General features: G+C 42.5%; 1 protein-coding gene across 4 annotated transcripts; it reads right to left on the reverse strand.

The window, feature by feature from the left end:
- Positions 1–748: 748 nt before the first annotated feature.
- On the reverse strand, positions 749–23,903 carry bcl2l13 (BCL2 like 13). 4 transcript variants are annotated; one of them, XM_010883274.4, is made up of 7 exons: positions 23,777–23,903; positions 22,939–23,120; positions 17,925–18,032; positions 17,578–17,734; positions 16,492–16,564; positions 15,281–15,409; positions 749–2,492 (listed from the first exon to the last, which is right to left on the reverse strand). In XM_010883274.4, the coding sequence occupies exons 2-7, from the start codon at positions 23,060–23,062 to the stop codon at positions 1,536–1,538; spliced, it is 1,548 nt and encodes a 515-aa protein (XP_010881576.1). In that variant the 5' UTR covers positions 23,063–23,120; positions 23,777–23,903; the 3' UTR covers positions 749–1,535. The 4 variants fall into 4 exon arrangements, with proteins under 4 accessions (XP_010881576.1, XP_010881578.1, XP_010881577.1 ...); XM_010883276.4 differs by lacking the exon at positions 23,777–23,903 and adding an exon at positions 23,609–23,671; XM_010883275.4 differs by lacking the exon at positions 23,777–23,903 and adding an exon at positions 23,555–23,650.
- Positions 23,904–27,018: the final 3,115 nt, after the last annotated feature.

Consider the following 27,018-nt stretch of genomic DNA (forward strand, 5'->3'; position numbering starts at 1 on the left):
GAAATGATCTATAAAGAGTTATATTTCAATCTTAAGCCTTGTACCCTGGCCACAACCTGCGTTGAATTAGTCACTGTCATTCCACAGAAATGTGTCTTGGTGCAGTCATTCCCAACTCAACATTCCCTGTTGACAGCAGCGCCTGGAACAGTATTGACCGTGATACCATCATGGCCGAGGCTGGCTTTAGGAGTGATTGAAGTTCATTCACATAAACAAGTTATAAACACACAGCTGCTAACTGGCTTGTGGCTGGGAAGCCCCCCCATGGGTGATGCAAATTGCCCAGCATTGCTTGGGGAGGTATTGTCAAGCGAGATTTGTTTAAATCTCATTACGCCCTAGCGACTCCCTCAGGCAGCTGCAAAACAATATGGAGGTCATCCTGTGAGTGAGCACGCACACACTTGTGTTGACCAGTGTATCTTTCCGGTCAGAAGGGCAGTGTGGAGGAAAAGCAGAATGGCTTGGCATGGGAACAATAAGGAAAGCTTGCCGTGCTCTTCAACTCTCCTGAATCTGTTGAGAGTTGTGTTAAGATAGGACAGTAGATACGACACAAAACTGGGGAAGTGAGAAACAGAAACACACCATCTCTATGACACATGGTTGAGTGACAAATGAGAAATTATAAACATATATATTTAAGAATGCATATTCACGCCTGTAGTGGTGATTAACACATTAACTTATCACAAAACCCACAAGATGGAAAGAGATAAAAAACAAAAGGGAATCTCACTCTGGCTTGTGACTTGTGGTACACTTTAATCCTCACTGTGCAGTTTTTTAAACCAAAAATAATAATAATTGTAATGCAGTTTTTATAATACCGCAAAACAACCAGAAAGGACAACACAATGTAGAGAAATAACATGTTGGCCCCTGAGTATACCCTCCCATTCATATCTTAAAATATTTTTCTGTTTCATCAGCTCAGTGACCATCAAACAGCACTTAATAACTGGGCTGGCCTTTAAGAGAAAAAAAGTAGATAAGAAACATCTGTTCCATATTTTAGTGTGACATTATTAAGTCACAATCAAGTGCTTTATGAAACATATCCCTTGGGGCAAATTCTGCTGTCCGTTTAAGTACAGCCACATCAGTCTCCATTACTTGAATTAGAAATAGAATCTATTGGATAAGAGAAATCTGGCTATTGATTTTTCTGAGCTACACAAACTAGGCTTTGAGGACAGAGGCAGCACAAGCACCAGCCAAGTGGCATCCACCCTGTTATGTTTTTATCTGTGCTGTGCAACCAGATAGTACAGAACAGACCCATGCTCCCAGAAAACAAACAAAAAAAACACAAAACTGAGAAATCTTGAGGGGGAAAAAAAAAAGCAGTATGACGAGATGAGTTGACTACGGGGTAAATCAAAAACTGGAAGAAAAAAAATGAACAGTTACTTTTCCCACAGTGTGTGCACCTGGCAGTGGCAGCACAGCAGCCCAGATTACCAACAGTGAGCCAGGCAGGGACCAAGGAGGAGGTGCGGTCTGGGGCCCATGTCAGGGGCCCCCACAGGCTACTTCCTCCGGTGGGCCAGGACTCCCCAGGCCACAACAGCAGCCAGGGCCACTAGGACAGCTCCGCCGTACAGCAGCACTGGAAGCTCGGACTCTGGTTCCGTCTGTACTGGGACCTCCTCACCTGGGGGTGACTCCAGGAGTGCAGCGGACGCTCGCTCCAACTCAGCCTCTGACCAAGGCTCCCCTGGAACAAGCTCTGGCTCAGCTAGAGCCGCAACTGGCCCCGAAACCGGTTCTGGTTCTGCAATTAACTCTGGTTCTGTGACTGACTCTGGAACCAGCTCCGCTGGAGGAGGAGTAGTAGAGGGCGTTTTGTCAGGGGACGTTGGGAAGTTCTCCACAACATCTGTGGGTTGAGCTTCAACTACTGGGGCTGGAGCAGCTGGCTCGGACACTGGGGAAGAGGCACGGGGCTCTGACGGGACTGCTGAAAGGGGCGTGGGCATCTCTAGAACGACTGGCTCCTCGGAATACGCCACCGCGGGCTCCAGCGACACCGGCACAGGTGGCGGGGTGTCATCCCTAAACTCCGCCCTCAGCTCGGCCAGCTCGCTCTCTGTCCCCAGCACACTCAACATGCTCTCCTGCAGCTCGGGCTCCTCAGCCACGCCCTCCTCTGCATCCTCTCGCTCAACATGCACTATGTCAGAGTTGGAGGAGTTGTTCTCGCTTCGCTCCTCAGCCAGGACACCCTCATTGCTGTCCAAACTCTTGACGTCTTCGGGGTGGTCCATCATGCCCACCTGTGCCCAGGACTCGTGGCCTGCAAGAGACACGGGTAAGCTCTCGGTCTGCCAGCTGCCAGGTCCACTGTTGTCTCTGTTGTCCAGCAGTGATGTGGGGGGACTGAACTGGCCGGAAAGCTGCTCTCCAGACAGAATGTAGATGTCGTTGCTGTCTTCGGCTATGACAACGTCCTGCTCCTCCTCTTCCTCCAGACTAAACACTGTACCCTTAGAGGGGGAAAACAAAAAGATCAGTGGTGAGTATGGAAACCAACTGAATAAATAGAGGCCATTTTACCAAGGTGTGCGAAGGCTGAAACAAGACAACCACAAGCACACCAACTCCACAAATATATCTTTGATTGTGAAAGATCTTGCAATGACCCCAGCGGTCTCCAGGCTTAAATCCCATTCATATGGAAAAGTGCACACCAAAGTAACCAGGTAGATTCTTTCTGGTCATTCCTTATTCAGTAGGAATGGTCTAAGTGCTATCACTCAGATTTCCCAATTATAATAACAGGTAATGGATGAGGATCTGGAAACATTTAATGATAAAAATATACAACAATAGAAGAAAGAAGTGGAGACAAGAGGACACTACAAGGACACTGCAAAAATCCGAACTTCATTCCAAAATGGATGACAGGGCAAGCTATGGGTTACAGTAGCAAGACAGAAACCATTTCTTACAAAAATAATATCTAACCCTGTATACACTATGCAAGAAGACACATTCAATCTCCCGAAACCATGTGGGGAAATGTGTTATAGTCAGATGAGATGAATGTAGAATGTTTTGGCCAAGATACAGCTCTGGAAAAAAATGAAGAGACCACTGGACCTCTTTCCCTTTCCTTACCAAAAAAGTAATATATTGCTTTGCACAATATTTTCTACGCTGACATGACAGACATGATTTTCTATATTTTGTTTCTTAAACCACTTCACTAATGGGTTTTAAAAAGACAGATTTCCATCTAAACAAATCAAGGTATTAGGAGGAAGCCACACGTTCCATGAAAGAACCGTGTAGGGAAGTCATTTTGGGATCATCCACAATTACATTCAGTGACCTAGAAAATAGCATTAAACTTAGTTTCATTCACCTGGGTTCAGTTAAGAATGTACACAGACTCCAGAAAAGTAGAATGAGATGTGGTCTGTATAGGTGTGCACTTATCACCACAATCTGACGTGAAGTCACACTAAAAACAAACCTGCTTGACCTCCTGTTGATCATTACGAGAACAATTTCAACACATTTAGCAGACCATCTTTTCCGGGCAAAAGTCGTGAGTGTAAAATGTTTTCTTACTGGCCCCCACCCCCATGTGAACTGCACCAACAACTCTGATATCTCCCTACATTACCCACAAACCATATCTCAACTCCCCAGGACCGGTATACCGTAATGGTAGATTACACTTTGTGGTACACAACCTCCCTTTTATTTAAGTGCTAATGACCTCTCTCTCTTCTGATCCATATAGAAAGTCGTTCATTTTCTGTGACAAACTTCCCTTCCTCATAAGGATTCAATCGATAGTGTGTCAAGTTCTGGTCAAATCTGTCTTTATTTTTGAACACTCCAAGTAAATGACAAAATGGTATTGCATTGAAAGGGGACAAACGATGCCAAACTTGGTTTCGGGAAGGGGTACAGTGAAGCCTAACATGATATGCCTGTGCTTTTTCAGAGTAAAATTATGCAAACTTCTTCATGTGAGACACTACAATTGATAAAAATTTTACAAGTTGACACCAGACGGATTTATTGCTATGGACTGACACAAATAGTTATGTACCAAATAAATGTTTTAAGTGAGCAGCATTGGTGCTTAGACGTGAATTTTTTTTAGCATTCCACATATATGCACAGTCTATTAATTAACTATTGGTACCCTTCATGAAACTGAGCAAAAGTGAATGCAAAGAAACAAACCACAAACAGTGTCATATTTTGCCCTCAAACAGCAGTATATATTAATTTCAACACAACTTCTGAAACACATTTTATTGAGTCCCATTTCACCTTCCAACATAAACTGAAGCATACAGCAAAATCAACCAAGGAATGGTTTGCAAAACAGAAAGATCAATGTCCTTGAATGGCCCAGTCAGAGCCTGGACCTCAGGCCTACAGAAGACCCACGGACTGACCGAAAGAGGACTGCACGCACAGGAGATCCTCTCACAATTCCAAAGAGCTTAACCTCATCTGCAAACAGCTTTATTTAATAGCAAAATCCATGTGTGCTAGGTTGACAGAGACTTATCCAACAGACTTACAGTTAGGTCTGGAAATATTTGGACACTGACACAATTTTCATAATGGATTTGAAATGAAACAACCAAGATGTAATTGAAGTGCAGAATTTCAGCTTTAAAGGGCTGAGCAAAAATATATCAAACCTTTAGGAATTGCAACCATTTTCATACACAGTCCCCTTATTTCAGGGGCTCAAATGTAATTGGACAAATGACCACAATCACAAATAAAATGTTCATTTTCAATACTTTGTTGAGAATCTTTTGCAGGCAATGATTGCTTGATGTCTGGAACGCATGGACATCACCAAACACTGGGGTTCCTCGGTGATGCTTTGCCAGGCCTTTACTGCAGCGGTCTTCAGTTGTTGTTTGTTCGTGGGTCTTTCTGCTATAGGTTGTCTTCAGCAAGTGAAATGCATGCTCAATCAGGTTGAGATCAGGTGATTAACTCGGCCATTGCAGAATATTCCACTTCTTTGCCTTAAAAAACTCCTGGGTTGCTTTCGCAAAATATTTTGGGTCATTGTCCATCTGTAGTGAAGGGCCGTCCAATCAACCTCGCTGAATTTGGCTGAATCTGTGCAGACAATATATCCCTATACACTTCAGAATTCATCCCGCTGCTTCTGTCACATCATCAATAAACACTAGTGACCCAGTGCCATTGGAAGCCATGCATGCCCATGCCATCAAACTGCCTCCACTGTGTTTTACAGATGATGTGGTATGCTTCAGATCATGAGCCGTTCGAAGCCTTTCTTGTCCCATCATTCTGGTACAGGTTGATCTTAGTTTCATCTGTCCAAAGAACACTATTCCAGTACTGGGCTGGCTTTTTTAAAATGATTTTAAGTCTAAAACAGTTAAAATTTGGGCTTTCTATTCTTGAGGCTTTTGAATGGTTTGTAGCCTGTGGTGAAACCACTGTTTATTCTCTCGTGAGGTCTTCTCTTTATGGTAGACTTGGGATAATGATATGACTACCTCCTGGAGAGTGTTCTTCACTTGGCTGGATGTTGTGAAGGGGTTTTTCCCTTTACCATGGAAAGGGTCATATGAACACCACTGTTGTCTTCCATGGACATCCAAGCCATGCGTTGCCGAGCTCACCAGTGTGGTCTTTCTTTCTCAGAATGTACCAAACTGTTGATTTGGCCACTCCTGTGTTTCTGCTCTCTCTGATGGATTAAAACTTTTTTTTTGCAGCCTAAGTTTCACTTGCACTCAGAGCTCCTTTGACCGCATGTTCCTGGGTTCACAGCAACAGCGTCCAAATGCGAATGCCACAACTGGAATCAACTCCAGACATACTTTTTCACAAGACTGTACTGCTGTAATCAAAATGCCTTCACAAAGTATTTAGATGTGGGGTTTGCACACGGACATCTGCTTCTGGCAATACTGACACACCGCTATAAATGGTTTCAGAACCTCAAAATTTGTGCGAATTTTCACAGAGTGTGATGCCGACGCCAGTGAAAGTACAATGTGAAGGCGGTCTGCAGTACAGTCATACTGAAACCTAACCAAACGACACTGTGTCAGCGTCGACACCGCCTCATTGCACAGATGCGTCTGAATCCTGGACATCCACGTACAGACTATCGAGGGGCCCACGAAAAAAGGCGGTGCAAGAAATGGCCTCAGGTCGCAGTCATCTCCGCTTCAGGACCAGCGGAGTCATTATCAGCCCACGATTATGTTCATTATTCAAACAACACTGTCACAGGGTGACACGGTAACAGCACTCCTTACCAAGCTTTCTCGCCCGCTGCTCTCTGGCTGTTCCAGCAAATTAACGTGCGCTTAAAAACACAGTAGGAGGGAAATATGCGTGAGCCAGCTATGCAGACACATTACATAACAAGGGGATCTTTATGTAGAAGGTACTTGACTTCAGCCATAGGGCAGAGGATTGGGTGACGTGTGGAAGAGCTCAGAAAGTCAACATTAAGACAAAGTAGAAGACGATGACCACAACAACAGGACTACAACAATGGCGAACGCCTAAAGGAGGGCACATTTTTGTAACGCATATTCTGGGGGGTCAGGGTCAATAGATCCTGGGAGTCACTTTCTCAGCATGGTCGGAGTCACAATTGATCCGTCTGTAGTGAGCCTCAGCATATGGACAAACGATGCAAACAAGTCAGGGTGGAGCGCTGTGGCTGTTGGGATGTAAGGATTATGAATCCATAGGGGTTCCCAAACCTGGACATGATGCACCAAAGTGGAACAATCGTTTGTGCATTCACATTATTAAATGCAACCGATGAACTTATCGAGCGTTTGATTGGATTTTCAGGTGTTATGGTAGAAACAGACCGAGCAAACGTCAAATGGTTCTGTTACGACGGAGTAATTCAGTTACCAGAGAACTGCTCACAAGCAGATTAAAGATTATATAGAAAATAGAGATGTATACTTATGAAATATCAAAGTGTAATCCACACATGGGGCCCTGTTCACATGTAAATCCATGCTAAGACCCTGCGATCAAAATGGGGGGGGGGGGGTCAGCTGTATCTTCCATAGCAGCAGCTGGCACATCGGAGTTGACTAAGACCGGTTTGTGTTGGGGTACACTGGCCTGGGTTGGTCTAAGCTGGGAGGGCTAAACGTCGTGTCTGATGGAGTGACCTGGGCTCAGTCAAACACCCAGTGTTCAGTAGTGGCAGCAGTGTAACATGGACCCACGGACCCGGACACACAGACCTGCCGGCACTAACAAACTCCCATTGTCTTCTAGAAAAACACAGGGTTCAACTGTTACTGCTCATCTAGGCAGATCATACAACTGTTCTGGTATACTTATCTTGCAAATTACTAGCCTAGTTATTTGCATCAAATTTACAGACTTTCCTAACTAATCCATCCCATTCTCTATCTATGTAAAGTACAGTGTTATCCTATGGGCCTATGGCATGACTGAAGGTTACATTCTCCATACAAGGACGTTCTCTCAGGGAGACCTGGCTGAATATCAGGAGAACAGGCTTGGGATTAAAACTAGCTCGAGCCATTCATAGCAATCCCTTTGGCCAGGTGTAAACTGATTCGCGTGTGGGGAAGTAGTTTACATAATTTCTTTAAAATCTTCCTCCCTGGGCAGAGGTCACTGTGGATAGGTCTCTATTTGTCGGGACTGGGTCTCACACCAATATGTATCTCCGGCTATAATTAGCAGTAGAACATGGTTCCAAAGCCATATAACTCCTAATTCACCACGTATATTTTTAAAAGAACATATGGTAAAGGACCCCAAAAAATAAAACTATTTCCAGCAGCAGTCCAAGAAGACCACCTATTCTAGAGAAGTTAAAAATCGGTCAAAACCTTGAAACCAGAAATACAGCCTGCCTGCAGAACCATGACATCTGTGATTTCAATAACATAATACAAAGCATCAGCAAATAACAGTGGGTGACAAAAGATAATCAGTCTGGACATTGTTACTTCAAATAAAAATACAAAAACACCCTACCTGAATAGGCCAAACTGCCTACAAATGCAGCTCTCACCTCTCACTCTCTGTGTGAAATGTATCCTCCTAACTCTTCGCCCAACTGTGCCTTTTGAGGTGTTGTCAGGTGTGTCATTCAACAGCTCTCCACCTTCACCGCGGGGCACAGACACACCTCTGACAAGGCAGGAGGCCACTCCTAACAGGAAAGTGAGGAGCAGCTCTCCCCTCGCTCGGGAGGTGACATTAAAGTCAATAGTGCTGCGCTAAAATATATTGGCTCCTGTATGAACTCCTGTATGAAACATGAAGTCATCCTTCCCATGGAAGGACACTGGGCCAGCCGCTACTCCACATATGAACCGTGTTAACACAGCTTTAACACAGCTTTAACACAGTCAAAGACAGGTACAGATACCACCAGGCTACAGTGGTGCTTGAAAGTTTAGAATTATCTTTATTCTTGCATAAATATGAACTAAAACATTATTCAAAAAGTCCTACAAGCAGAGAGTAAAGAGAACCCATATAAACAAATGAGATTAAAATATTATACTTGGTCAAAATGGTTAAAGTTAATGGTTTAGAATGGCCAAGACAAGGTCCTAACCTTTATCCAATCAAAATGTTGTGGAAGGATCTGAAGGAAGAAGTTCATGTGAGGACACCCACCAACATCACAGAGTTGAAGCTGTTGTGCACGGAGGAATGGGCTAAAATTCCTCCAATCCGATGTGCAGTTACTGGAAACGTTTAGTTGCAGTTGGGGATGTTGGTGAAAGTAAAGGTTCACATTCTTTTGCCACTCACAGATAGGTAATATTGGATCATTACTTCAAATAAATGACAATGTAAAAATGACAATTTTTTTTTTAGGAAAATCAAATTATGTTTTAGATCATCTTTTTGCAGATATATGATATATGACTGCAGTATTCAAGACATTCAGTTGGGTTGATGTAAAGCAGCACCATGGATGAATGACTCCTTGTCTCCTATAAATTAACATCTCAGTTGAAGTCCTGTTTTCTTTAATCTATGAAAAGAGGTTTCAACAGGAGAGCCTGGTAACAGCCAAGACAGGACTGTTCTGAGCCTCGGTGCCTCCGACAGAGGTCCTCGTCCAAAGGCAAAATCCAGCCTTTTTAATAAACCTTCATCAAATACAACTACACAGACCATTTCTTGCTCAATACTTTTCTTACATTAATACTTCTGCCCTCTCTCCTCCCCAAGGGAAAATCATTTAAAATGTATTAAATTCAAAGTATGTGAGGAAATGGTCTGAGCCTGTATGACAGAATGGTCTTAAAGGTATGGATTTCAGCTAACAAAAAATGATTTTACCAAAAAAACTGTTATGTAAGCTAATGAAGCTGTTGATCCTCTGTGGCTGAATTATGCAATTTTAGATTATATCACATAGGACTCATTATATAATTTGGTTTTCTATCATGTCCTCCCCTCAAGGTCAAATACACTAACCAACATTTCTTAATATATTTGGATAAATAGAGTTTGGTAGTCAGTAAAACCATGAGATTGTGTTAGTAAGAATACGGTTAGATTCCTTGTAACCTATATCAGCAAGTAGCCTAGAAGTAAAGTACAAAGCTTATTTTGAACAGTAAAATGTTTATTTAAGCTAAGCCTACATTACTTAGAGATAAATGCTTAAGTGATAGATAAGTCAACAAATAGATGAGCTACACCTCTACTTATTTGCCCAGCCAGAGATAAATAACCAAATTGCCAACAGCGATAAAGCTGAACACAATTCCATTGATTGATTCTCAAACAGAGGCTACTGGTCAGGAGTAGGACAGACGGGTCCTGGTAAAATCCCAGAACTGGCCTGGGTGCAGCTGTGGCAGAAGTGGAACTTCTGCTGCTCTGCCACACAGCCTGTCACCACAGGACCTAAGGATGCACACAGCATTCCATCCATGCAGCAGAGAGCTCTTACATAACATGGGGGAGGGTTGTGTGCAGCCTGAGGCATTTCTGAATAGACCAGACAAGCATTCTTCAGCACCTTCCCCACCAAAATATGTATATCAATATCTGGGCAAAACAGAAATTCTTACCAACATCCAACCTCATTTTAGGTGGAGTAAAAGTAACCTAATTTTGATCGGGTGGTTCTCAAGGACAAAGCTCAGATGGTGACCAATGTAGTTGAATACCGTCACACACGCAACATAGGGTATTAGTCTCCCACAAATGAGTTCTGGTACGTCCCAGACCAAAACTCTTCAACTAAGGTCCAAATGCAGTCATACACATCCCAGTCCATTTTCTGTTGCAAGCTGTTGTAATTCAAAATGACTCCGAAGTGTTTTTCATTTTCCTTGCCTGCCCCCCCCCCGATTGCCCCACTGACTGGTTGAATTTAGCCGATGCCGTTTCTGTCATTGCCCAATGAAATGAGCACAACCTCCAGGGTCATAATCCTTTTTGTTTCTGGATGTAATTAAAATGGAACAGATCCACACAAAAAAAACAACAGGAGGGCCCAGTCAAGAGGTCACAAGTACCCCTGCCATCTACAGCAATAGGACTCCTCAGATTGACAGTAACTACATCAACTCAATAAGCAATAACCTGAAGAGGCGGTTTTCGAGTTCGAGCTGATTTCCACAGGGTTGTAAAAAGCGTACAATAGGCATCGGGAAAAGAATCAGTGTGTTTTCTGCACAAAGTGCTTGTTCAGTGGACTGGAAGGTTGTGTTCAAGGCACCGTGCTCAAACTTTTAATTCAAATATCCACAAACTTCATAGTGGACCAAGCAGAAACAGGATAGACTCAGGCCCTGTTCCTTACAGTCCAAAGCACATCAACCCCCCCCCCCCCAATGGAAACCAAACATATTTTACCCGCTACAATCAATGTCCGCACACCCCTCTATACGCACACGCGCACGCACACATACACACACACACGCGCACCACTAAAAGCTACATGATAAAACATCCTACCTGTAAAATCGTCTCACCCAGCGACCACACAGCAACGGTGCTTCCCTAAGCACGGCACAGGCAACCCATAGAGACTCCAAATGAGAGACAGGGAGAGACAGAGAGACAGAGGGGAGGGCCCAGCTGTAGAAGTGACCCGTACACAGCTGTCAGACCAATGGCGCTTTAACAGGGCTGCACAGGAGTTCCCATTGGTGAGTTCCCAAATGCACCTTCCTCCAACACACCGCCCCCCCCCCCCCCCAGCTCTAGCCTCGTCAGCGTGGCCAAGGGACTCGGCGGGTGCATTTGTCCAAACGGAGGAGACAATGGCCGCCCTGGCAGTTCTTCATCAGGTCACGTGACCTCGACACGACGCCCGAGTCAATGGCGGTGGAACGATGCGGTCTGTGACGCAGTATTGAGGCCGCACACGTTCTTGGACTGCGCAGCGGATCGACACACGTGACAGGAGCAGCAAGACATTTTGGGACAGATGATGTTTAGAAGACGGCTAGCGAGGGAGTTTCTGAATATATTCATCTGTGTTGAACCACACATTCAACAAGTACATCACATTCTCAAAGCTCTGCTAACACTCAAATCGTGATACGTTTCATGAGCAGCACAGTAACGTGCCATCTTAAACAGGTCACACCATTAAAGGGCGACGGAACCAACTGATTTGACCCATTTTCCAGCTTGCTCATTAACAAATGTGTTGCCGTGACTGAAGCCAAACAGGCATTGTGTCGGCGGTGTCGTTTGATGTGGGCGTCTAGTGGACTGGAAGGGAAATATCTATTGTCTACTCCTTGAATCCTGTTTTCCTTGAGTCTACTTTCTTAACATCTGACCTGCTCCATCATGCAGAACAAGCAGCATGCTGGGTCTGTAGACAGAACTAATATTCCCCTTACGTGCCCAAGCATCCAACTTAATAAACACACACCGCATTCTTTTTTTCAGCCCTTTTCTGTCATGCCTGATCAAACCATTGCAACCAAATAATATTACTGAGAAACATTTTCCCCTAGGGAGTGTTACTCTATAACAATTTCACAGGGTAGGGGATTTTCTACTGAATGACAGCAGAACCACATTCATGGTGCAGACTTGTTTGACCTCTGAGAAACTACTTAGCGGAATGCGGAGTAAAATTATTTTAGGATAGCTTTTTTCCCCCCCAAATGTGCCCAGGGTGAATACAGCCTGCGCTGGGCTCGTTGTTTATAGAAGACTTTGGTGTAAGGTCACAATGGTAAGGCAAGAGCCCATTTCAGCAATTTAAAGTGATTATAAACGAAGTACCCTTCACATCATCCACATAAGCTTAAAAAAAAATCTAAATAACCTACCTGTCAAATATGAATTGTGTAGATAATTCTCTGAGAAAACCAACTGGTCCCTACCTCATGTATCGATCAGAAGGCCAGAAGTGGCGGCTAAATATCATAAAACTGTCATCCCAAAGGTTAGTCAAGGTCACTCAACCCTCAAGTTGCAACTAGCATGGGTGGACGGAAACGCCAAGGTCACATACTTTGAATAACATGCATTTACACAAAACATTGTCCTTCGTACAGGAGGACTATTCTTTGGGTTTAGAAGCTCATCGTTTTGTTAAAATTACGTGTATTAAATTGTTTATAGCAGTTTTTTTTTTTTTATGTGCCTGTGATTTGTTTATGTGCATATAAAAGTAGTTCCTGAATAGGTTACACTCAGGTTAGCACAATGACATCAGTGACCTGGTAAAGGGCAGCATATATGGCAACAAGGTCAAAGGTTAAAGGTGCCCAGGTCACACCATGAATAGCTCCAAAACCTAGAATGACACCCTCAATTCTCACTGTAGAGCAATAGGCGGCAACGTTTGTTGCTAATGTATTCTAGAAGCTTAACTGCCGGGTGAAATTTATTTTGACATGTGTTTACAGAACATATGAGGATGTACCGGCCTGGTCAGGAAAGACTAGAGACACCTTGGCTCATATTGTCCTAGGGGGCTCCCTGTTAACGTTTAATTAAAACGGTTTGTTCAAGGTGCAATGCCAGACTTTAAATGTAATAGACCGTTACATTCTCTGTATTCTTTATGTTATACCCATCTTAAATGAAACAATCATCAGCCACTTTACGGAGTACACCTGATCATTAACGTAAACAACCAAACCAGAAAATCAGTTGGTTGCAACTCAATATACACTGCTAAATATGTATTAAGGGAACATGCAATTATCAAAGTATAACACCAAGTCAATTAAACTTCAGGGGTATCAATCTGTCCAGTTAGGAAGCATAAGTGGATCAATGTCACCTGTTTTGGTGCAAATGAAAGTGACAACAGGTGCCCTGGGGAGGCAACAGCAAGCAAGACAACCCCCAGAAACACAATGGTTTTGCCTTATCCTTCCTGAATGATTCTTCTCTAGTTTCGTGTTTTGCTAGTGTTCTTGTAACTACTGGTAGCATGAGGTGGTACCTGCATCCCATTCAGGTTGCACAGGCAGTCCAGATTCTCTTCTTTGCTGTGTCTCCCAGTACAGTCTCAAGAGGATGGAGGAGATACCAGGAGATGGGCCATTACACAAGGAGAACTGAACTGGGGCGTATAAGGACATCAACCTAGCAGCAGGAACGGTATCTGCCAGAGCCTCCAGCGGGCCGCAAATGACCTCCAGCGGGCTACTGGCGTGCATGTTTCTGACCAAACTGTCAGAAACAGACTCCATGAATGTGTCATGAGGGCCCGACGTCCTCTAGTGGGACCTGTGCTCACGGCCCAGCACCGTGCAGCTCGACTGGCATTCGCCAGAGAACACCAGAATTTGCAGGTTCGCCATTGGCACCCAGTTCTCTTAACAGATTAAAGCAGGTTCAAACTGAGCACATACAGTATCTCACAAGAGTACGCCCCCTCACATTTCTGTAAATATTTGAGTATAACTTTTCATGTGACAACACTGAAGAAATTAAACTGCTACAATGTAAAGTAGTGAGTGTACAGCTTGTATAACAGTTTAAATGAACTGTTATACAAGCAGTGCACTCACTACTTTACATTGAAGTTGGAACTGCCAGTGATTTCAATTGTTTCCTTAGGATTTTCGGTGTGAGTGTGAATCCAGCCCTCAATCAGTTGGGTGATTTTGGTTTCCTTTGACCATCATGTCATTTTGTCCTCAACAAATGACAATTTACAGTAAAGATTTTGATCTTCATTATATTTCATTCATCGAGACCTGGTGTGTGATTTAAGTGTTCCCTTCATTTTTTTGAGCAGTGTACAAACCACACAGAAATGGTCCAGAGGTTTCGTTGTTGTTCGACCAAATATTATCACGGGAAAGATGTGTGATCTACGCGGCTTTGACCGTGGTATGATTGTTGGTGTTAAGCGTGGTTATTCCAGCATCTCAGAAACAGCTAATCTCCTGGGACTTATGCCCTATAGTCACTACCCTTTACAAGGAATGGTGCGATAAAAAAACAACACCCATTTAACAGCAGCTCCGAGTATGACTACAACATACAAGATGTTAATGAGGTCATGGTAAAATGTCGAGATTTGTTCAAGCTGTGGCAAAAGCTGAAAATACTCAATCACAAAAGTGGGGTCTAGGAAAGCACCTTGAATCACACCAGAAAAGCATCAAAATGGTGACCAAGCCAATACTAGATAGGTTTACCATATTAATTAGCTGGATAGTGAAGCATTCATTTTATTTACACAGTTGATTTTCTTGGTTCACTGTTTCTCTTGGAACAAGCATACTTGTTTGAAATGTTTGAGTGTATACCGATCTTTGGTTGGATTTTAAAATATTTTACAAAGCATTTTACACGGTCAACATAGCTGAATGTCAACATAACTTAGCTTTTTTGCAAAGATTATAATCAGAAAATGTAATATTAACTTTTCAGGACATGAGGAACAACATCTCCCTTGGTAGAATGTCCTTGAAAATCACCAATGTGCCGGTTGCAAGAGTAGCGAGACACCCTACAGTACATGACTCCGTAACATATTTCATTGTTCAGGTTTTTTAAATGACCAACAAAGCAAATAATGTACAATGGATCTCTGGCGCCCTCCTCTGATTATACTCAGTCAAAGTCTTTTTTTATTTTCAAAACACACCAAATAACAGCGTTGTCCTGAGCAGGGAAATTCTTACAACGTGGCCCTCAACATCTATGCAGCAAGCATTAAGTCGTTCATGGGACAGGAGTCAACAGGTCAATACTGACAGATTAATCTGCTTGAACTTAACAATAATGAGAAAGGAGTAAGTGCTTTGTTTGTCCATCCACTCACCCATCCCCCCTGCTGGATTATGTAGTCTGCCTCAGTCTCCTCCAGGAAACGGACCCCCAGAGGTAGCAGGGTGGCCAGGATCTGTCCTTCTGCCTGCAAGGCCTGCAGCACAACCAGTGGCACCATAACCTGGGAACCAGGACGGGAGAAGGTCAGGCCCGGTCTAGTCAGAGAAGTCAGGCCCGGTCTAGTCAGAATGTCAGGCCCGGTCTAGTCAGAATGTCAGGCCCGGTCTAGTCAAAAGGTCATTTGCATAAATATTTATAAAAATAGAAATCGCCATAATCATCCGATTATTTGTAGCCACTTTCTTGAAGCGTTCCGTGTATAATTTGGGTTGTCTGTGTATAGTTTGGGTTGCTATGGGAACTTTTCACCAGGCAACGACATTGACCATGCATCTTAAAAAGGCTAATGTGTAGACAAGAATAAGGATTACAAGGGTGTACATCACTATATATGATGTTTTGAACCATAATACATTGTTTGTATTATAAACATGATATAAAAAAAAATATTTAGTCAACATAGTATGGGGGTGTTCTTGAGTTTTTGGGAAGAAGTTGGTCATTTCTCTGAGTTTATAAATTATATATTTTTATATTCAGTTTTATTTCTAGGTAGAAGAACCACATTTTTTGGGGGTGCCTATATTTTTTACCTTCTATTATTTTATTTCTTCATTATTTTCAATCCAATACAGTGTAATTTGATAGTAAAGGCATGAAAATATAAGGGAATACCATTGACACAAAACTTTATAATGCTTTCAAAAAAAAAAAAAATATTATGCTGAATGGCAGAAATGTTTACCGAAAAATATTTTTTTGCCTTTCCAATAGATTAGTTTTTATGTGTTTTTATTGTAGCCAAGGGGGTTGTGATTACCAGGATACATCATAATAGCTTGTATCTGTTACAGAAATGAATCTAGGACCCAAAATGTCCAAGTAGTGAAATCCGGCCGAAATCCCCACCGACCACTTAGGGTTAATATATTTACAAAGGAGAAATTGACTCCATTATTTCAGTTGTCCAGCAAAATGCGCAGGCATCTTACAGGTTTCCTGTTCATTACAGAAGGGTAATGTAACAGGTTACTTTCCCTATTAAGAAGCCCTGTAACATGAAAATAAATGTAATAAGTTAATTACAAAAGTGATGTTTCTTAACACAAGCAATGGCAGGTGAACAGTAGAGGGATCCCTTACCTTGTTCCAGCCTATTTGTGCATGGCAGGAGACATCTTGTGTGGCTTGTCTGAATCGCTCATAGTCCAGGGGGCTGCAAAGAATAAGAAACATAAACACAGTTATCTTAGTTCACACCCACACACAAAAAACATTTTGGATACATAAATGTATTTCTATTTAAAATCTTATGTTAAACCTTACCCAAATCCGATATCTTAATATCACCTTAAATCTTAACTCTAATCCTTTAACCCTTACACCAAGCCGAAATATATTGGTTTTATTACAAGTGAACACTGGCCAAATGTCCTCACTTGGTACCAATCTAGTACCCAGTTGGTTCCTCTTAGGAGAAGTTGGAATGCTTCAGGAAGTGGATTCCACAAGGTGTTCGGAAACGTTCTACATGAATGTTCATTCATAATGCAAACAGCCTATTTCGTCTCATCCCAGACATGTTCTGTTGGGTTGAGCTCCACACACACACACGGAAACTGAACCAGGATTTGTCAGACCAGGCAACATTGTTCCACTCCTCAATATTCCTGTGTTGGTGACTGCATACCTACTGGAGCCAGGTATTCTGGTTACTAGCTATAGGTGTGATACTTCAACATCCCATCTGTAGTTCAACATCCCATCTTTGCTTTCCAAGCAGCTGTTCTGCACACTGTTGCACTGCAATATTGTTGGCCTGTTAGCTTAGCCACCAGCTAGTTAGCTTGTGTGATTCTAGCTAATCTCCTCTGACCTCATCAACAGGCCATTTTCATCCACAGGACTGCTGTTGACTGGTTATTTTTTGCGTCACGCCACATTTTGTGAACCCTTATCCCTTGTGAATGAAAAGCCCAGGTGGGCAGCTTGTTCTGAGATTCAGCCATATGAAAACCACTATAAAATTAACTAGAAATGTGAGGCCTACTGTACCATTGAGCCAGAGACATACACATTTAAGCTACCATGAGGCTACCTAGGGTCTAACACAAACTGGTCAACTCAGCCTTACACTTAAATCAGCTTTTCATTCAATTTTAAACGGGGAATAGTGAACGTTATAACTGACACACTGGCACAAGCGCAGAATGCACAACAGATACTTACGCACTGAGAAGTGTGTGCACAGTGGACGCCAGGTGTGTGTCCAGGTCCCTGGCAACTCGTTCCCCAAGGGTAGCTAGGTAGTCTTCAACGGAGCTCTCTGGATTGGCTGGGCTGAACACTGGACTCATACGGCAATCGAAGCCTGTGCAGGAGAGGGCTACACAAACACACGTCTCTGAAGGTCAAACACCTAGCTGTACTGGAACACAGTATGGGAGTTAGGAATCAACACAGTCACAATTGTCCACATTGTGACTGGCACACAATGTTATGTTGCGTTGCATGAAACAGAAGCTGCGGGTGTGTGTGTGTTCATGCGCCATACGGTGTTGGGTTTTCCCTCTTACAGGCTGAGATTTCGTGTTCCAGTTGCCTCAGTTCTTCCTCTATCTGAACCTTCATCAGTCTGTTCCTCTCTCTCTCAAACTCTCCGTCCACAGCATAATGGCCACCTCCTGGAAGGTTAGATAATACCTCATGAGACTGACAACAGTCACAAACAACATTTAGGTTGAACTGTTTAAATTTCTTAAAAACAGTTACTTAACTGGCCTCACAGGCTAGTGGTCTTGTAATGGCCTCTAGCCTGTGATGGGGATTCATAAATGATACATAAGAGAATATCAAATTAATAACACACTACATATTATCAGAGGCTAAATGCCATTACACTTCACTGTCTATTAATCAAAACATTTTGACCAAGAATGCATTATTAACCTCTTGGACCAAACAAAATCTTCAACTTGGTGTCCAGTCAAGGCATTTGCCTCCAGCAAATCAATATAATACATCTTCTGATCAGTTACTCAATTTGAAATAAAATAAAGATCAACACTAATAGCCATGTTGATCATGTTTAAATCAATTCCCAGGAAATTACTATGATTTCTACATTGCCAACTGCCTGAGCCACAAAAATCAAAAACCGCGCTCCCCTTTTGACACCAATGCCAGGCTGGTTGGGGAGACATCTATAAGGTAATCGAACCGCAGAAAAGAATAGCAATACTGTGAAACACCATCAGTCAACTACAACTCCACATACTGTAAAATGGAATAAAGTGAAATAACTGACATTCTGTATATCCCAAATGGCCCATAAATGTAGATAAAATTTAGGTGACTTAGATACCACAACACCGAACCCTAGCAGATTCCTTTCTGATCGCTTGCAAGCAATACAGACAATGCTGCCCTCATCGCGTGCCTACAGGCCCAGATGCACACCACCCATTCACACACACACACACACACACACACACACACACGCAAGCAAGCCTAAGCACGCGATGAGAGGCAAAACACAGTGCATGCTACTGGGGGCAGGCAGATGGACCTGCCTGGGGGAACACAAAGCACTGAACCGCCCCACCCATCCAGACCTCTCATTGGTTATAAAACACACTGAATCCAGCATGAGTGTGACACCAAGTGGTTTCATTGGACCAGTGTGTATGACGCGGTCAGTCTACACTGCACGAATTGAGCTGTATTGGTCACTTCTTTGCTGCTGATAATGTGCCAGCTATTTGACTGGGCCCCAAGGCTGGCCTCTTCCAGTTCCCCTTTGTTTTAATGCAAGTGGCACAGGGAAAACAAGACACGCGCCAAGACACACGAAAGGAATACAGAAACACAAGGGCATAGCACATCCTTGGATGAATTTAACAGAATTGCTAAACTGGGGCTATTTCACACAACCCGAGTGTTTTTATAGTACTGGGAAGGAATCTGAATCCCAGTAACATTGACATTTGCAACCCCAGGACGAGCCATTACGAGAAAGTGTGAACATTTATGCACAAACTAAAGTATGGTGCACTGGACCAAAGCAGCTGCTAAATGACCCCAAATGTAAATTGAAAACATAGCGCAAAGTGCAACAATCAATTCCCACACATCAGCCGTCTCTAATACTCGTGGACACCAACAGGTTAACTGTCTTAATGATACCCAGTCAGGCTCCGTGTTGTTTTTTCCCAGCCAGGCTCGGTGCTGGTTCAGCAGTTCATCCGGCTGGCCTGTGCCTCTCTTTGCTTTGACCCGGTGGCGTGTGAGTAATCCTATGGTGATTATACATGACAGGCTGTCGGAACGAGGAGTGGGCCGTGCAGAAAGCAGGGATCGGGCACTCCTCTTTACCCCCCTCCCTGACCAAACCAGTTACAAAACCAGCAACGTAAAATATCAATGTCCTGCTATTAGTGTATACAAAACAGGTGAAGTCAGTGAGGGGGGGGGGGGGGGGGCAACGGAGGCGCACGGCACGCGGGTACGCTGTTGGTTTGCCCCCCCTGAACAGAAAATGCTGTGACAGTGATTTTTCTTTTGGTTGTGTTGGTCTTTATGTGAGCCATTCCCATTCGGGAAGTGGTTTTGAGTTTGGAATGTTTGAGGATTGCCGTGCACACACCAACAACCCGAGAGAACCGTGATTTGACTCTGGACCCGTCCTTTTCCACCATCACACTTAGCTTTGAAGGGCTGTACACGGGTCCTTTACACTAGTTACTGAAGACACTGGAAGTAACTTGCTAGCTACCTGGTAAACAAGTACTACTTCTGGTGTCCTCATCAACTATGTCAACTAGCAATCTCTCCCGTTGCAGCATTAGCCCAGCTAGCAGGGGCAACCAACATGCACCGGGGTATAGCTAGCTTGCTTGCCATCAACTGATCTCATTCTTCTTTACCTTGCTAAAGTATTCCCTGACAAACTGAGTAGCCTATTCCGATAATCAGACCTTTTTTGTTGCTTTCAAACAAGAACAGTCTTCTTAGTTGACAATAAAAGGTATTGCTTTCTGTAAATATTCACCGTTCTGTTTTTGTTTTTTTTGGCAGGAATAAAATAGTTAGGATTTCATGGGTGAATGTCGATGATTAAATAACATCAGAACACAGTGATTTTGTGAGTCCTTCTACAATAAAAGCACTTCTGGTCCTCTAAATGTGCATTTAGCAAAAGAGGAATGTCTGGTCTAGTATGGTTTTGTAGTCATCTGCTGCATCCAATTCATAAAGTATGACGTTTTTTGGTCCACCCACCAGAAATATATTATTAGCTAGCAACTACTAGCTTGAAATGAAGTGATTAAATGTGCCCACACAGAAACAGCATTATTGCTAACCATAATGGCCAGATTTGTTTGAGATTTGGCTTTTCACTTCAATAATGGATTAACAAGGTGTGGTGATGTCAATATGGTGTTGGTTAGATACTGGCTGAGAGCCTTAGTGTCTTGGGAGATACAGTTTGCAGAAAAACATATGTCGCATATACCTTCAAAACTGGTTGATTAGCAACTTTTAAGTGGGTTTGCAAGCAACTTGTTGCTCATAAACTGTAGGAGCCCCCTAGACTGGATGGCCACGCTAACCTGTAATCCATCCATTTAACTCCATTTAGCTCGTTAACAACAATAGTACCTGCTTAAATGGAATTCAATATAAGCAGTATGTAAAGTTAACCAACGTTCGACAAATCCTCACTGACATTTGAATATTGACATTTGAGTGCTGCAAATGGGAATTCAAACAATGTGGGCATGGTAAGCCTATGTAATCCATCCTGGTCTAAACGCATGTCCTGGGAATTTTATGAACAGAAGAACTCCGTTTTAGAAGTCCATGATCAGAATACAAAAACTGCATTAAAATAAAGGGGAATAATGACTAATACCAAGGACCAGGTGCGTAATCTTGGTGTTCTGATAGACCTCACATTTAACAGTCATATCAAAGTGGTCACCAAAACAGCATTCTACCATCTAAAAAATATAGCCAGAATCAAGGGCTTGGTGTCCTAAAAAGACCAAGAGAAGCTCATGCATGATTTTCTCTCTAGTAGGTTTGACTACTGTAATGGCCTCTTAACTGGACTCCCCAAAAAGACTGTAAAACAGCTGCAGCTCATTCAGAATGTTGCTGCTAGAATGTTAACCAGGACCAAGAGAACAGAGCACATCACTCCGGTTCTTAAATCTTTGCACTGGCTTCCAGTCAGTTACAGAATAGATTTTAAAGTGGTGTTTTTAGTTCATAAATCACTGAATGGTTTAGGCCCTGAATACATTTCTGATGTTTGAAGAATATATACAGAGAAGACCCATGAACACAGGTCATCTAATAGAGCCCAAACTAAACATGGTCAAGCTGCGTTTAGCAGTTATGCTGCACAAAACTGGAATAAACCACCAGAAGATCTTAGACGTGCCCCAAACATATCAATTATTAAATCCAGGTTAAAAACACTTCTCTTTTCACACGCCTGTGACTGAGCACTTAAACTTAACCACACTGTTTAGCCTTATAGCTTTTATAGGCTCCCATGTTTTAATCCCCTTTTTTATTCTGTTTCTATTTTATTATTTAATGTTTTATTATTATGATGTTGTTTTTTACGTTTTCATTTGAGTATTTGTTTTTATTCTATTGTATTTTTATATTTTTTTTCGTAAAGCACATTGAATTGCATTTAGCAAAATGTATTAATTGTGCTATATAAATAAACTTGCTTGCCAAGTTCATAAATTGCCTAAAAACAATTGTTGGATTGTCTCTCTACGCATGGAAAACTCTCACTCAGGGAGTGCAGTGTCATCTGGTTATATTGTCCACTTGTGCATTCCAGTTGACCACCTCAAGAAGCTGGTTGGGAGAATGCAAAGAGTGTGATGTCATCAAGGCAAAGGGTGGCTACTTTGAAGAATCTACAATATGAAATGTATCTGTTTAATGCTTTTTTGGTTACTACATGATTCCATGTGGTATTCCATAGTTTTGCTGTATTCACTATTATTCTACAATATCGTAAATAGTCACATTAAAAAAATACATTTGAATGAGTAAGTCCAAACTTTTGACTGGTAGCTTACTTCAAGTAATTTAGAAACTTAGCCAAATTGTAAATACTTGTCACTCTTTCCTTAAAGCGTAGACAGCCTCTGTCAGCTTTGATTGAACACATGTATGTTCACCATGTTTGTGTGAGCTCCCCAAATTAGTACACAAAAATCTAAAACAGTCTATAAACAATCCATAACAGCCTTAGTACTAAAGCTACTGGGAAGGTTTTCATGCCAGAGACCGGGCAATTAGAACATATTTCTATTGACAGACAGTATAAAGACTAATTTCTTAACCGTGTCCACACCCTAATTCTTAGCTCTTCCTAAGTGCGCGCTCTCTCACGTAACACCGCTGGAAACTGGATTTGGCCAACACTTACACATTTAAAATCCATTCCTTAGGAGTGCAGAGTTTGGGACAAGGGTGGGAAACCAGGAACAGGAAGCAGCCCCTCTTGCTCTCCTATAATAAGCATCTTCGTTTTTGTACAAACTGGGGATCTCTTACCTGCGCTAGCCGTGGCCTGTAGGTGGGAGGGGGGCAGTAGTCCCAGATACTTGAGGACGATGTACTTGGTCTCATAGTGGAAACCCTCAGGCACAGAAGTGGAGGAGGAGCCAGAGGTAGCCATTGATGTGATTGCAGGATGCAGTCAGACTCACAGCCAAGTGTGGAAAAAGGTAAAACTCCTGAAAGTAAAAAAAAAAATAAAGACACTGGCTAGTACTTCTGGGTACCTACAAGGTACATCTAAGTGTGACATCTATGCTAAATACAAAATATTATGCACTTCCAGGAACACATGGTCATGACTGCTACTTGGATTTAATGGAACGACACGTGCGGCAGCAGAGGCACGAACTCAAAATCCGTTTATGGACAGCCCCGCCTGTCCTCATTATCTCATCATACCAGACATCACAACCGTGCAATGTTAATGCACGGCGATGTTCATCATAAGTAGTAGGACAATTACAATTTCAGCAGACAATGCATCCGAAGCCATGTGGCGGTGAAATTAACAAGCACCTTTCACTTCCACATTATAACACACCGGGCCTGAACAACAACTTACGTTGTCCATTGACAAGAACGCATTTTTTTTTAAACCTAAGTTCATTACCGTAGACTAGTGTTCACTGACATACGCCATTGTACTCGATGTACTATTACACACCAAACAAGATCCGTGATGTCAGCACACACACCCCCTCAACTGTCCATGTCGCTTATAATAAACTTAATAACTAGCCAGCTAACACGTCCTACTTAACATTACTAGGCTAACAAGTAAAGTGATTGTCAAATAATAGCAGCTGGCTATGAGTAGGACACACACACGTACCCGCTTCCAGAGGCAAAACGTGTTCTGACAGAGGCTCGTGTTGAGAAGCAAAACGTTAAACGCTCCCCATGCTAGGGGAGTATTAATTCCAACGATTCTGTTGCAAAACGTTTTCTCTGTTGCAAAACGTTTTGTGAAAACGGAATGAAACGGGGAGGGTCTGAATTTGTCCAATAGAAACTCTGTTTTTGTGTTGCAAAGAAATAATTTTGTGAAATATATCCAAATATCCATGCACATTAGGGGTTTAAAGAAATGTGTTGCTACAAAGTGTTTTGGAACATATTCGGAGGCACATTATTTGTCTTTATTCCGCAAATTAAGTTGTGAAATAAACGTTTTTGCACGTACCGTTGGCTTCCATTTAAAAGAGACGTTTTATTATTACTGACGAATGTCCCGTGTGTGTGTGTGTGTGTGTGTGTTTCGTTTTCCATAGAAAATTAAGTTCCATTTAATTCATAAAATGACTAGACATATGAAAATAAAATATCATGATAAATATCTGACTCGACAAATACAACAGAAATAGTTAAATACGAGTTCTGGAAGTAATGGAAGAAACAAAACATGGCAAGTTCTGCCACCATGCGGACAAAACAAATAATGGTAATGAATTGACCAGCGCTTTTGGAAAGGCCCTGAGTAGGATGTCTCGCTTCATCTCTCAGAACTTGTCATGTTTTGTTCCTGTTGTATTATTCGTGTTGTTGTTGTTTTTGTTGTAATACAGAGCACTGCTGTAAATGAGACCTCATCCTCAGCTGGTTTTCCCTGGTTAAATGAATAAAATAAATAACTCACAAATGTCGAACCTTGATTTTAGTGGTTTCAAGACAACCGAGAACTTAGAACAAAAATATAGTTCAGACTGGGGAAAATATCTGTCCAGTAGCCTACTAAATGAATGAATTAGTACTGTGTTTGGAATGAACAGTGGTTAAATTGGGCTGGATCCTGTATGTGCTCCTGCACATAGGGTCAATGTGACTTGGACAGGAGAGAGACAGGAGCTGAGCTCCTAAGCTTCTGAGCAGCAGCATAACATTTTAGATACAACAGGAAAGTAGGAAATATGGCTCCTCCACTCCCCAAATCCCAATTTAACCCCTGAACCTAATCAATTTAAATCAAGTTGTTTTTTGCAGCACATTTCTCCATTGAACCAAAGTGTCTCATGAGGGTCTTTACCTCCATATGTATCATATCTGTCAATAATGCCCCCAAAATAAACTTCCTATCCAAGATCACAGCTATTACTGACTGGCCTTATTGGCCCTGGGGGTCCATAACCTTCTGCAAATCTAATTACTGTTATGGTTATTATTACACTACAAACAGTGGGCAGAACAAGTATTTGAAACACTGCCGATTTTGCAGGTTTTCCTACTTACAAAGCATGTAGAGGTCTGTCATTTTTATCATAGGTACACTGTGAACTGTGAAATCCATTTGCATTTTATTGCATGATATAAGTATTTGATCACCTACCAACCAGTAAGGATTCCGGCTCTCACAGACCTGTTAGTTTTTCTTTAAGAAGCCCTCCTGTTCTCCACTCATTACCTGTATTAACTGCACATGTTTGAACTCGTTACCTGTCTAAAATACACCTGTCCACACACTCAATCAAACAAACTCCAACCTATCCACAATGGTCAAGACCAGAGAGCTGTGTAAGGACATCAGGGATAAAACTGTAGACCTGCACAAGGCTGGGATGGGCTACAGGAAAATAGGCAAGCAGCTTGGTGAGAAGGCAACAACTGTTGGCGCAATTATTCGAAAATGGAAGAAGTTCAAGATGACGGTCAATCTCCCTCGGTCTGGGGCTCCATGCAAGATCTCACCTCGTGGGGCATCAATGATCATGGGGAAGGTGAGGGATCAACCTCAGAACTACACGGCAGGACCTGGTCAATGACCTGAAGAGAGCTGGGACCACAGTCTCAAAGAAAACCATTAGTAACACACTACGCCGTCATGGATTAAAATCCTGCAGCGCACGCAAGGTCCCCCTGCTCAAGCCAGCGCATGTCCAGGCCCGTCTGAAGTTTGCCAATGACCATCTGGATGATCCAGAAGAGGAATGGGAGAAGGTCATGTGGTCTAATGAGACAAAAATAGAGCATTTTGGTCTAAACTCCACTCGCCGTGTTTGGAGAAGGAAGAAAGATGAGTGTATCGCGAGATCTTAGCCAACAATTCAGTAAGAGCATTGAAGATGGGTCGTGGCTGGGTCTTCCAGCATGACAACGACCCGAAACACAGCCAGGACAACTAAGGAGTGGCTCCGTAAGAAGCCTCTCAAGGTCCTGGAGTGGCCTAGCCAGTCTCCAGACCTGAACCCAATAGAAAATCTTTGGAGGGAGCTGAAAGTCCGTATTGCCCAGCGACAGCCCTGAAACCTGAAGGATCTGGAGAAGGTCTGGAGTGGCCCAAAATCCCTGCTGCAGTATGTACAAACCTGGTCAAGAACTACAGGAAACGTATGATCTCTGTAATTGCAAAAAAAGGTTTCTGTACCAAATATTAAGTTCTGCTTTTCTGATGTATTAAATACTTATGTCATACAATAAAATGCTAATTTACAATATGATTTTCTGGATTTTTGTTTTAGTTTCCTTCACTCACAGTTGAAGAGTACCTATGATAAAAATTACAGACTTCTACATGCTTTGTAAGTGGGAAACACTGCCGATTTTGCAGGTTATCAAACACTGCCGATTTTGCAGGTTCTCCCCACTTCATATCAAACATATTAGAGATTATTTTAAATTGTGTTTCGGGACATAACCTAGATTAAAATAAACAAGGTTGAGAATGAGAAATATTTAAGCAAAAAATCAGGAAGGTGTGTGGTATATGGCCAATATATCACAGGTAAGAGTTGTTCTTAGGCACCGGAGCCGCATATCAGCTACTCAAAGAATGCGTACAAAACACACTATCCGGATAACAATTTCTTAAGGTGCTATCCGGCTTGTTTTAGCCTAGTTTTCTTCCTTATGAAAATAATAACTAGCCAGCTAACCCTAACCGCCTTTTTCCCCCCAAATGACAGAATTGACGGGAGAATGTTACAGCAAAATAAATGTTAATGTAGACTACTTCAAAATGTACTTGATGTTTCGAAAATATGCATCTACCTTAAAATAGCTCGTGTTCGCAGCCAAAGCAGCGGCGACGTCTTATCTTACACTGGTTTAACTTACCATTTACCAGGAATTATAGTTAGCTTA

The sequence above is a fragment of the Esox lucius genome, chromosome 19 (assembly GCF_011004845.1).
Source record: "Esox lucius isolate fEsoLuc1 chromosome 19, fEsoLuc1.pri, whole genome shotgun sequence".
NCBI lineage: Eukaryota > Metazoa > Chordata > Actinopteri > Esociformes > Esocidae > Esox > Esox lucius.